We start from the raw sequence: 13,161 nt of genomic DNA, 5'->3' as shown, positions 1-13,161 counted from the left end.
GCACCGATCAAACTTCGCTGCGCGACAGAGAGGCAAGAGCCGCTCGAGAGAATCCCGGAGAGAATCGGTCTTTCTCCGCGTTTTAATCAAGCTAATGCCACGCCCGAGGAGAGGTCTGATTGGCCAAGCCAGTTCGGGGCGGTTCTTCACTGAATGCTTGATAGCGAAGCGCATCCGCATCCGAGTCTGAATCCGCATCCATAATCCGTCCGCACGTCAACCCCCCGTCGAAATTTGCCCGATCACTTTGGCTGTGTGTGTGGAGCGTGCAGCTGTCTCGTCCTGAATTGTATGACTTTTATTTTGTCGCCGGCAGCCAATTAAAGCGTGAAGGCTGCTGTCGGCACAGGGCACAGGACACAGGGCGAGAGCCCAGACCAGGCCCAACACCATTACCCATTACCCATTACCCAGACCAGGACGCATTATCAATCGTTCCGGTTTTCGCATTTTTAGCACCCACAGTTGCGTGTGTCGTGTGTCCCAAATGTATGTTTATCCCATTCTTCCGCTCCCGACCTGCCTGCAGCATCCCTTCTTCCCAGCTATTTAGACCAAGTCTTTGTCAGCGAGGTTTATGAGTTGTGTACGGGCTTTCTTTAGCTTCTTGGCTTAGCCAGCTCTTGCTTGTTTGCTTCGATGGAACCATGCCTGGGGTTAGCCCAAGAAACTGCAATTGATTTATGAAATTTAGTGTAATAATGCAGCCGTATGGGGATTAGCTTCAAGCTCATTAGCTGACTGCCTACTACGCAGCACTGAGGGAATACGTGTCCGGAAAATAATTAACAAGCTGGTAGGCAGCATCAAAAAGTCTACATGGGAGTGCCAGAGCCAAGACTCCCCCAGAAACTTCTACCCCGAACTGGAAAAGTCATTTGTCGATATACAAACATAAAAATCTATCAACAGCCATTAATGGCAAACGAAAGTCACACCTGGTACTGTTCGGACGGTCTGCAGTTTTTGAAAAATTGAAAAACCAACGAACAAAAGCGAAAACAGCGAAAGGACATCATCATGATATAAAGAATTAAGCGTGAAGTTTACGCATATTAAGGATACGCACATGCAGCCTGCATCTGGCTTCCACACAGGATCAGGAAAGGGACAGGGGAGGGAGCGGTAGATGGCTTCAGAGCCAAAATGGCTGTTCCTCGCCCTTTGAGCGAGTGTGTATGGAAGAGAGTCGGCTCCTGGCAGCAGGCCGCATGCAAATCTTTAAGCTATGAAAATATTCAAAACTCCAGAGCTGAATCGAGCGGAATGAGCTGGCAAGCTGAGGCAACACTACCACTAGGTACTCGGGCCTATGTCCTATGAACGTACTAATAAGCTGGGCCGGGAGTCCTTGAGCGGTAATCAGCATTAAACTGGATGCTAATGAAGCGTTATGCAAGGACTTCGCACTGAAAGGCACTTGAGTGCAATGGAATGCCTCATCTGCACGGCAATGCAAATGAGCCAAGGAGAACATGCTTGCCTGGCCAGGGAATTAATTGATTGCGTCTCCGCCCATTTCCGTGCTCATGCTGAGACCATAGGCACTTGGTCATGATAACATGACAAATTCCCTAATTTGCGTATTGACAGTTTTCAATTATCGGAGCTCCTCATGCGTGGCAGCGCCAGAATCTCCGACGTTTGATAAGGAGCCAAGGCGTCCTTTTAGTGCCTCGTGAAACGAAAATTCGTCCATAAATGTGGTTGACTTCCTGTTTGGGAGTCTGAGGTTAGAAAATTTAAAAGTGTTTGGGCAGGACAGGACTTCAAAGTCAAATTAAACATGCCAAGGCTCAAAAAAGACAAATAAGTATAAAAAACAGAGCTAAAGAGGTTCGAATTGAAATTGCTTAAAACCCTACATCTCTGAAAAGTTGAATGTATTTAATAAAGCAAATTTTAAATTCTTTTTGCAATGGTATTAATATACGCATTATTTGAACTGACATTCAATCTTATTTTTATTTAAAAGTTTGTTCAACTAATCAAAGTTTAAAAAACTCATAACTCCGCCAAAAAGCACTAATTTTAATTCGGTAAGCAGTCCCATGCTAAGAAAAAGATTAAATTTTTTGTAAATTTTTGACAATTTAAAATTTTGAAAAAATTGACAAAAATTTATTTTCTTTCCTTTACGCCTAGAAAGAATCGCCTTTTGATGCTGATCAGGAATATATATGATTTTGAAAATCGTGTTACAGTTCACACTTTATGGGACATTTCCTAGTTAATAATTCGCCAACAAAGCCCCAATTAGCATCTCATAAACGGAATTTGGACTCAATAGCTACTGCCGTAAAGGAGCATAGAATCCTTGAACAGACTTCGAGGTTCCTGAGCCACACTACTGATACGGTTTTATGGTTCCGCCGTCTTATCCTGAATCAGAGCACATGTTGGCAGCACTACACACTACAATTGTGATTTACTGAAGGCTGTAAATTTTGTCGCCAAGAGCAGACATAAAACTTGCTTTATAGATCATTACGAGGGGCCGTAAAGGGCCGGCTTGGATACAGTCAAATTCATTCAAACTCACGAGATCGTAAACCTCTTTTGAATGGAAGTGCGAAGCAGTCTTCAAAATTATTATTATCTCCCTCTTGAAGCTGAAGGCTGAAGGCTTCTTAGAATGGACCTCGGGCATTTGGTAAGAACTAAGGCTGATTACTACCGAATTCAAATGCGAACTGTATTTCAAATTCCAATCTAGCATCGACACTCGCTGTGCAAGCAGCTCCTGCCTGGCACCCCGCCGTTGTGACACCTCCATCGTCCTTGCCACTACCACCGGGTCTACTGTCTGGATGTGGCAGGTCCGGCGGGACCAACGACAGCGTTTGTTTGCCTTGCAAATTTAGCATGAAGGAGTGAAAACTGTTTGACAACTGTCCTTGCTGGAAGTGCTAGTGAGTGTGAGTTAGGTGTTGTGCGCGTGTGTGTGCCTAATTTTACTTGTCCTACTCCAGATGGACGAGCTATCTGTCATATCTGATTGTTCAATATTTGCCGGCTCGCCAGGTTGTTTGTTTTGCCTTCCGTTTGGTCAACAACTCCTAGTTTTAGGGGACCAGAGACTACTGTGTGTGCCCAGTCCCAGAGTTCCCGAGCATCCGTTGACAGTTTTTTGATGGATCAGTTAGCGGAACCTCATTATGAGTCAGGAGGATGTGTTCCAGGAAGGAAAGGGAGAACTTACAGGGAAGAGTCCTGCTGAAAAGAGATATTTTTAGAGCTCAGTTGGATAGGAAACAATTTTAATTTCATGCAAAGAATTAGTTTCGAAACTTTCAGAGTCTCGTAAAACCGACAGACATTCCAAAACAGCCAACGACGACGACTTTAATGAAACCGCCGCCGGTCCAGGAAAGTTTAGCGTGTTTCGCTTAAATGAAGTACCAAAAACTCAATTTATTTGCAATTAAATTGTGAAACAAAACTGCACGGGGCACGGGTCGAGGACGGGGCATTTGCATTGTCCGGCCACCAGAGACACTTGGCTCGGACTTGCTCGCAAACTATCTGCGTCCTTTTCCCAGTTGCAAGTGCGTATAGGCGGCGCAAGCTTTTGATCTCACTCGTTCACACGGATGGCCTCCACTCCTCGCCACCCATCACCATCTCATTTGAGAGCTCTAAGGCGCTCTGCGACTGCGACTCCGACTGCGACTGGGCTATATGTCATTGTAACATAAAAGTTCAATTTTAATTGCCGCGCTTGACGTGCTCAAGGTATTTGGCTTGGCATTTTTACGATCACTTTGGCAAATGTGCGCTTCAAAGCCATTTCAGTCAGTTCCGAACTCCGAACTCCGAGCTGAAGCGCACGGATCTCCGACCGACTTTTGTCGGCCACTTTGTCCAGTCACTGTAGAGACCTCATACTCATCCCAGTCCATCCCATCCTCTGAGGCTCTGTGTCAAGTCGTAAAACACATCAACATCAGTCCCAGTGCTCGTCCCCAGCTCAGTCTCAGTCCGAGTTGTCGCTGTCGAGCATGAATTTTACATATGTTCATTTGTTTATATGACTGGAGTTTGGAGCCGGCTCAGATTGGCACTCAACTTAAGCGATGGCAAATCCGTAACTCATTTCGTCTGTGTTCCTCGTTTTGGCTTGTCCGTTAACTGCTCATGCAGAATTTTGAAGTGCAACCTTCACCGAAATTTCGCATGTGCATTTGCATCTGCGCATTTTTCCCACACACCTTTTGCCTTGGGCTTTTACGGCCGCTAAAACGTTGCTTTTGGTAAAATATTTAAATTTCAAAATGCGAACTTGATAATTTGTTATGAGAGTCTTTGAAATCCGCAGGCTCAACCGAGTCTCCCCATTTCCCTCAGTGCCTTTCATATATCATTCGCATCAATAACATAAATTAAGAACGCAGCCAAAAAGCTAACTCCCAGCGGCATTTGCTTTGAGCAAGCTGCTGACACATGCACCTCCTCCTTTGCATCATCTGGCCTGCCGCCGTGATCCTCATCCGCGGAAACTGCAGACTGCGTGTCGTCTCCCACATGGAGAGGGCGCGAGCTCATCGGTGGCGGGCAGGGAGCAATTTGTTGGCGGCGGAGTCCATTCCGCTCAACGTCTCAGGGGCTGGGTTCGTTATAATTTATTTAATGGCTAGCCGGCCGTCCTCCGCCTGCTTCCCCAGCAGCAGGTCCAGCTCCTCCAGCTGGCCAGCTGTTGAGTAATTTGCTAAACATGAATCCTTTCCCCGGCAATCGATGGACCGGGACCGCGCAGATTTTCGCAGATTTATGAGCCGAGCGTATTGTATTGTCTGCGGTGTTTATCGCCTGGCATTGGCTGTAAAGCCGGCTTATACGCTGCCGAATGCGTTTTTAAACAGTGCATGCTAAATCAAATATCTCTGTGGCCCTGTCTATTTCCGGCGAAAATCGCGTGTAGTCTCAGGAGATAACTAAATTACGGGCAACGCAACGACCACAGGAGTCATAATTGCGGTGGGCGGAGTATCAAGTATCGGACGTAGGGCATTGGGCATTGGACGGGAAGACAAGGACTAGGACAAGGACAAGGACACCACCGCGTACTAACAAACCATTAACACCCGAACCGCAGACTGACGGCGCGTATAGATGCTACATTTGCCCAATCGGCTACCTGTTTTGCTGACGCGGCGGTAGGTCCTGGCGGGAGAACCTCTTCCTCTTTTTGTCGCATGATTAGAGGCCATTACAAATCGTAAGTGTTACGCTCCGGCCCTGTCCCTATAACAGGCGACTCTGCGTCTGGACTCGACCAGACCGAAACGGCCGGTGGTCCAGAGACTTTGTTTAGCCCGGCTCGGCACGGTTTTGTTTCCTGCTTTACGGACCTGTCTCTCTGTCGGCCAAATGGACTTGTCAAACTGTGCCGATGATCGATTTGACACGCCAACTTAGTCAACTTCTGGATACGGCCTACATCCTGCATGCCACTGCCACTGCCGGCGTTGCCAATCGCTTTAGCAGCGCTTTTTAGCCTAAACGCACAAACAGCAAATACGGGTGTCTGGTATCTGCGAGCGAGACGATCTGGAAGATACGCATCTGCCAGGTTGTTGGTAGGCGTCGACACCCGAAAAAGGTGTTGCCAAATTATGGTAATTAAATTAGAGACTTGGAGTTTTGTGGATTTTTGACACCGAGCCGGGAAATTAGCATAGAGCGGCAATAATCATAATGAAGATGCTGATGCCTTAAGTGTTAATCGACCTAAAGACGCTTAGATGCTTATTGAAAATTGATTTGGACGCCCACTAAAGGCAGTGAGTTATACCTAGAGACGCAGATATGGATGGTAATTAAAATAGCAGAAAAACCTCTTATCTGACCAGAGCGGTGGCGGCATCTTCAAAACCAGCTTGGTAATAATCTCTGATTCCAGGAACCTAACATCAATTAAATGCGCAAAATGGCGCAACAAATCAAAATCTAATTAAATCAACAGAAGATAACATGCAGCTCAATTTTCCACACTCGCCGAAACTAAGGGAAAAGTGCAGAGCATTGAAAGCTGCAATTTGATTTGGAATATTCGGCACGAGACCTTACAATAGCTGCCCTAACGGGAACTGGACATGAGGCTCAAATCATAATCGCGGCAAGTTGGGAGCTATAAGACCCTGTACTTTGACATGTGCCGACGCATGGCCTCACCTAGAAATAATTGAGAATCACGCTGGCCAATTGTCACTTTTGGGAAAAATCAACAAAGTCAAAATTGTATCAAATCGATTTGGAGATGCAACTGGAACTGAGGCATGGCTGGACATCGGGAAATGCGTTTTTAATTAATGGTAGAACCACGATCTCGGCGTTTAATGCCTCTGGAGTAAGCCTTTGAATAATTACTTATTTTCCATTTTCACATGGACCAGCAGCGACTGACGATAATTTCGAAGATCGGTGGCGGAGCCGAGTGCATAGCTAAAATGCATTTCGAATGCATTTATATTTACTATGGTAAATAAATCAAAACCACCGAAACCAGAGGGAAAATATCTGCTCTGTAGATAATGTTTTTTTAGATTTTAGTACAAAATTATGCCCTGAGCTGCATCATCCTCAAACGATTGATGGCGTTTCGTGATTATTTCTTCTACGGCTACATATTCAAGCGGTATCTGGTTGGGGCTGGACATCCTAATATTTCAATGTCAAATTAGTTATAATCGTAATGTGATAAAATATGAATTATTTCCTACCACGGATGAGGTAGGATGCAATCGAGCTGCATCGAAAAGACATTTGTGACGAAAACCTCAGCGGGTCGGGTCACAGTCTGGAATCGCCCAGGTTCCAGATATCGCTGGGAAGGCCTCTCGCTTGTGGAGAGTGATACGATCATGACCACCGATTTAGCCGTATCGAGCTGAGTCGGCGAAACCCTTTTATTGGGTAATATGCGCAGGCGTCATAATTACAATCATTGACATCGCACCTTTCGGTGCCGCCGCTGCAGGTGCTAAACGAGTTTATGGCTTAACGCCGAACCAAGCGCTAGCTGACCATCTAAGATCTGAAATCGGAGCAAAGGAATCGAAGCAAAGGAATCGAAGCCATATCAGAAGGCGACCGGTGTGTGATTCGGGATCAGCTCGGAATTAACAGGAATGCGATAAACGAAGGCGCTACGCCCAAGTCAATTAGGCAGAATATTCCTTCATCTTCATCGCGATCAGCATTCGCTCTTTGAGATGCAATGGATTCAGGGAATCCGTACATTTCAGCAACTGTGACCGAATCCCGAATGCATTATTTACGACGGCACCGCCGACGCGGGCTGTTAGAATTCACACTTCGATGGTGGCGGCAGCGGCTTGGGTGTCCGTATCCTCCCCTAACTCCCTCACACCAGTCCACTCCATTCCCCTGCACGGTTCTGTTCACACTTTTGCCGACAAAGCGCCGCAAGCGATGCTGCGCGCGAAGTGGAGGGGGAAACCACAGATCATGCACATAATGGCCTTCTTTGTGCGCCCAACCAGAGTCAAGCGGTCCTCGGGCAATATCCTTTTGCATCGTCATCCCTCACAACACTCCTGATTGGCTGGCTCAGCTCTGGCTCCGAAGTCCTTCAGTGACTCCGTTGCTGGACTCCTCGCCAACTGGCATTCCGCGTTTCTCGGGGCGGCATCGGATCACACATTATTAATTCATTTTTAACCGTTCCGAAGGAGTGATATATTTGTACATATTACTCTTCTCACCTCTGTGGCGGCGACCAACTGACCCCGATCCCGATCCCGATCCCTATCCCGATCCTCTTCTGCCAAGTAGCCGCCTTAATTAATCATCTCTGTTTCTGTTACTGGGATTTGGCTTTCAGCCTGGGGCCAGGGCAAGCCGCCCCTTTGTGGCAACATTTGCTGTGTAAACAGTTGCGGTTGAGTTTTAATTTAGTTTTCTTGTTTCGCTGCCACATCTGTTGGTGTTACCCTGGGCTCCAGCTCCAGCTTTGGCCTAAGCTGACATATGGGCGTTAGTGGTAATTTCTCAGCGGAATTTATTGGGAGCGTTTTGGGAGTCATTAGCCGAGCGTTTCGGACGGAGTCTTCATTACACACTAATACACGACGCTTATGAAAAATTATGCCCGCCGTTTGAATAGTGGCATATATCGATACGGCAGGCCCCCTTCGAACGCCTCTCAAACGCTTTTTGGCCGAAAAAAGTAAAGAAATGCTGTAAAAATTGAATTCCACAGCATTTTAGGGCCATCACTCACTTTGGCCGCAGTCAGCCGTTTGTCTGCTTTTTCCGCAAATGAATTTTCCAGCTCGAACTGATACTCGACAGCTAGGCAAATACATTGACTCCCCCATGGTTCTCTGTCTGCCCTGCTTCTGACTTACGAAAAATATTAAAAAATTCCCACAAAAATGCCAAAGTCAACGGGGAGAAAAGTATGTCGTCCTCGACTGATGCTGAGTCTGAGGCGGGGCCATTTATTTCCAACAAATAATGTATATAGAAAAGCTGGCAACTCTCGGATATGGTCCAGGTCAATGCGAAAGCAATATACATAGCTGTAGATATATGAGAGAATAGCAGTCAATGCAGATAATAGAGCCTCCGAGCGAACACTTGCCGATCGAATTCCAGTGTTCAAAACGGGTACAGATTCATCATTCCCGCTGACACACACGGTCCGTATTTGAACAGAATCCGACTTCGAGTCTGCTTCGACTTTGCCAATCGCACAGTAGCAGTTTCAGTTGTCAAATGATTTGAGCGATTGCCTCGAGCGAAGCCACACACCGAGCGTGGCGGCCTGGTGTACAATAGTCCCGCAATTATTGCCAAATGGCATACATTCAGCGCTCAACGTCGCACCCACGCCGAAAGTATCTCAGAGATACAGATACAAATACAGAGACAACTTGCCCCAACCAACAAACAACAGCAGACAACCGACAACCAACAACAGTGGCAACAACTCAGTCCGTATCCACACATTGTTCGCGTCCCTACACTAGCCTCGGCTATGATGCCGCATAATTTCAATGCTCGCACACGCGGCGTATACGCAACATGGCCAAAACTTCTTTGATTTTGGCCGACACTCGTGGCCGAGAGCACTCGTACTCGCTGGAAATTAACCAAAAGTCATGCACTCGGAAATGGAGTTTACTTTTTCTTTTTCCTCTTCCTTTTTGCTCGTGCGAAAAGGTTTTTGTCAGCTTCCCACTGTACGTCCACACATATTAGTGGTCGTTCCGAGTTTCTTTCTCATGAATATTAATTTTGGCTTTTGTTTCGGCCCAGAGTGTGGGTATCAGTATGGGTGGCCTCTAATTAATGTAAGCAAATAGCGACGACTCTGCTTGCCACGATAATTGAATCACAGCTGCGAAATGAACTTTTAATGAAGCGTGTTGCCAAGTTAAACCATAAAGCATAGTGCCGGAATAGAGTTCTTTGTAACTGGCTTTAAGGCAGTTGTGCTTTCGAATCAATTGAACGGACTCGTTTGCCAAATGAACAGGAAAATCCCGCAAAAAAGGAGTCCAGACACGTGTACCTGAGCCCCAGGCACCGCCACCCAGTCCCAAGGCCACTACGAAGGCTTGCCGCCAGTATGGAATGCAAACAAAATGCGTTTCATGGCCTGTCTGGGCGAGATAATGCAGCAAAAGAGTTCTGAGGGCTTAAAACTTTTTTCATTCTGCTTTTCCTGCCACCGTACAACCATTCAGAGCCTTGAATTGAGCTACAGTGTTCTCCGCTCTACGGATTCCATAATAAAAATCTATTTCTGTGCCGGGGCGAGGGGGAAAACTGTTTGTTTGCGAAGGTGGCAGCGGAAATTGTGCTGGTAATGTGATTACGATATGCGCAATCAACTCGGCCAGTAGTTGGTGCGAATATGGAACATAGGAACTCCATGGGACTAGCATAACTCCAAATTAGAGGAGAATAAAATAAATAATCAGCAGCTCTAACCCACTCGACTCGGAGTTGCGCAAGAGCCGGGTCAGGGAGGAATACGAGTCGAAATTCAGCTCAGTTCTCTGAAGGCGGAGCCAACGAAATTGCAGCCATGCTGTGAAAACCCTCACTCTCGTTCTCTGTCGCTCTGGTTCGACTGCACTGCTCTGGCACACACACGGAGCCGGAAGAGTGCTGCTCTGCTCTGGCCAACTGACAGATCACCACCTCTCGCTCTCGCAACTGCTCGCAGTTCCACCCTCGCCGCACTGGTTCTCCAGGCTGACCGAAAACTGGTTTTCCCAGACCCGGAGAATCTCACGAATTCGTTTTAGTCTTGCGGCTGACCGTCTCAAAATCAGTTTCGAGCTGTCAAGCAAACGAGCAGCATCACCTCTCATTGCGCATTCGAACATATTCTGACCTGCGTGCATTTCGGCAAACTGTGTGTGAATATCGTACAAGAAAACTATACGAAGACAAGAGTTTAGCTAGCGCTATCCAAGACGAACCAAGGATTACCCCAACTCGACACAAAAAGACATGGCTGTTTCGGCTATCAACATGACACCCTACTTTGCCGGATATCCCTTCCAAGGTAAGCACCTACGTACATATATAGATAACGAAGGCAGATTGTAGATAACAGATCGCAGATCGAAGATCCATAGATCACAACGATCATTACCAATTACCACAATTACGAGTACAAAACGTCAGGCCAATGCGGAAAAATGCTGGCTCATCATTCGGACAGCGCTTTCGCCCGCTGTTTTCAAACGAGAGATCATTACCCGTCCGGCAGCATGATCAGCTTTTATTGATTGTGTTTGTGATCCAGGCCCAGTCCCAGTCCCAGTCCCAGACCCAGACTCAAGCTCGGACTTTGCAGACTTTTTGGCGCGACCAGCTCATGGCTCGTCTCTTGCCCCGGCGGCTTTGTGGCGCTGGGCTTTGATCTTGGAATGACTCCGATCCCGGGACCCAAGACTTGGGTATCACGTAGCTGACAACGTCTGCGCCCCAAACACCAGACCCTGCCTGCACATGGGCTGGGACTTTATTTCTCTTTTCGGCTTTTGGCCGTGTTGTGTTTGGTGTTTTTGGGGTCGGCACAGACACACTCTTGTGCTCATATTAGCCGTCACAGCTGGGCGTCTCTGCAGCGCTTATGGATTATTAGTTTGATTTCATTGCATGAGCCGGCTTTGGATGCAGCTGCATTCCCGGCCAGATCGGCTTTCTATTCTCTCGACAAAAAATAGGCCTACGCAAATTGCCAATTTGCGTTTTGTTGTATCTACAAATGGCCAACGAATCATTTGTGTCCGTTTGCAACAAAAGATCGTGCCAAGTGATCCTCGGGCTTATCCTGCTCAGAACGATCCGAACGCAAGCCAGCGAAGTGGTCACTACTGCTCAATTGGGCACGAACAAAAAAGTTAATTGAAAGATCTTCGGGGCGAAAACAAGGCCACCAGCAAGCGCACTTGAGCCGTAGTAAGAGGATCACAGAAAGAGGGATTACCCCAGATCTCTGCCTGTTCACATGTACTTATCTCGATTCCATCTCCTCTTTTTATTCTAGGACAGGGTCGCGTCAACCAGCTTGGTGGCGTCTTCATCAACGGGCGTCCCCTGCCTAATCACATCCGCCGTCAAATAGTGGAGATGGCAGCCGCAGGAGTTCGGCCTTGCGTCATCTCCCGCCAGCTGCGCGTGTCCCACGGCTGCGTCTCGAAGATCCTTAACCGCTTCCAAGAGACTGGCTCCATCCGACCGGGTGTTATAGGCGGCAGCAAGCCGCGCGTGGCCACTCCCGACATCGAGGCCAGGATCGAGGAGCTGAAGCAGTCGCAGCCCGGCATCTTCAGCTGGGAGATCCGCGCCAAACTGATCGAGTCCGGGGTCTGCGACAAGCAGAGCGCCCCTTCAGTGAGTTCCATTTCACGCCTGCTGCGCGGACCCTCCGGATCGGGAACCTCTCACAGCATTGATGGCATCCTTGGTGGAGGAGGTGCTGGATCTGCGGGCAGCGAGGACGAGAGTGAGGATGACGCCGAGCCCAGTGTGCAGCTGAAGCGGAAGCAGAGGCGCTCTCGCACCACCTTCTCCAACGACCAGATCGACGCCTTGGAGCGCATCTTTGCTCGCACCCAGTACCCCGATGTATACACTCGCGAGGAGTTGGCCCAGGGCACAGGACTAACGGAGGCCCGTGTTCAAGTGTGGTTCTCCAACCGCCGTGCTCGTCTGCGCAAGCAGCTGAACACTCAGCAGGTGCCCGGATTTGCTCCCACAGCTGCTTCATATGGAGCCACTTCATCCACCGCCTCCGTCGCGGCCGCTGCTCCCAACATGGGGCTTTACAATTCCCAATCATGGGCGACTTCGGGAGCTGCCTATGAGACCCACCCCGGATATGGAGGCTCGGTTGCCTCTATGTCCCCTGCCAGCAGCACCTCTGGCAGCAGCTCTGCCGCCCACAGCCCGGTGCAGTCGCAAACCCAGCAGCCAGGTGCCAATGGCGACTTCATGAACCCCACCTACGGCATGGGATCAGGCAATGCCCCCTACTCTGCCGCCAGTGCCTCTGCCTATTCCATGTCCAGTGCTGCCACAGCAGCCACATCTGCCGAGCAGCTTCGTTCCCAGTTCGCGTCCGCTGCCGCCTCTGGCTCCCACCATCCCTCCTCTTGGGACAGCTATAACTTCGCCGGCTCATTCTTCCCGTCCTCGGCAGCCGCACCCAACCACATGGGTGGGTACCACCATCAGGTCGACCCGAAGAGCTCCATGATGCCTGCCCCCACCTATCCCTACTTCGGATTCTAAGCGCTTCACCTTCTTGGTAGTACTTTTAGGCTACATATAAGTCGTCATCTAAAGACCTTAAGACTGTTTAAACCTATTTCGCATTTTACTTTAAGGATCATGTTCTTGTAGATTTAAAAAGAGGAGCGACAATCAAAGAAATAAAAGTTGAAATTAAAAATTTAAAAAACTTTGTTTTTCATATTAATTTGGGACAGACAAATGCCTTCATAAACTGTGGTCTAAATCGCAAATGAAACCAAGAAGAAACATTGCCAACAATATATTAATAATATTTAAAATGGTTTTTTAAAATATTCACGTTATTCACTTCTCGAATCTACAGCTCTCGACCAATTTTAAATCCACGAAGAGAAACCCACCCTTATTCATGATTTT

At 48.0% G+C, this 13,161-nt stretch overlaps 1 protein-coding gene across 1 annotated transcript; it reads left to right on the top strand.

Annotated features, from left to right (window-relative positions):
* The first annotated feature begins 10,308 nt into the window (after positions 1-10,308).
* gsb (paired box protein gooseberry) lies at positions 10,309-12,952 on the top strand. The gene is made up of 2 exons (XM_020947893.2): positions 10,309-10,546; positions 11,537-12,952. Exons 1-2 carry the CDS (start codon positions 10,492-10,494, stop codon positions 12,781-12,783), a joined length of 1,302 nt encoding a protein of 433 aa, XP_020803552.1. The 5' UTR covers positions 10,309-10,491; the 3' UTR covers positions 12,784-12,952.
* The last annotated feature ends 209 nt before the right edge of the window (positions 12,953-13,161 follow it).

Source organism: Drosophila serrata, unplaced genomic scaffold (genome assembly GCF_035046125.1).
Source record: "Drosophila serrata isolate PLE 108 unplaced genomic scaffold, ASM3504612v1 contig_334, whole genome shotgun sequence".
Lineage (NCBI taxonomy): Eukaryota > Metazoa > Arthropoda > Insecta > Diptera > Drosophilidae > Drosophila > Drosophila serrata.
Note: the sequence above shows the minus strand (reverse complement) of the source record. Positions and strands in the feature narration are given on the sequence as shown.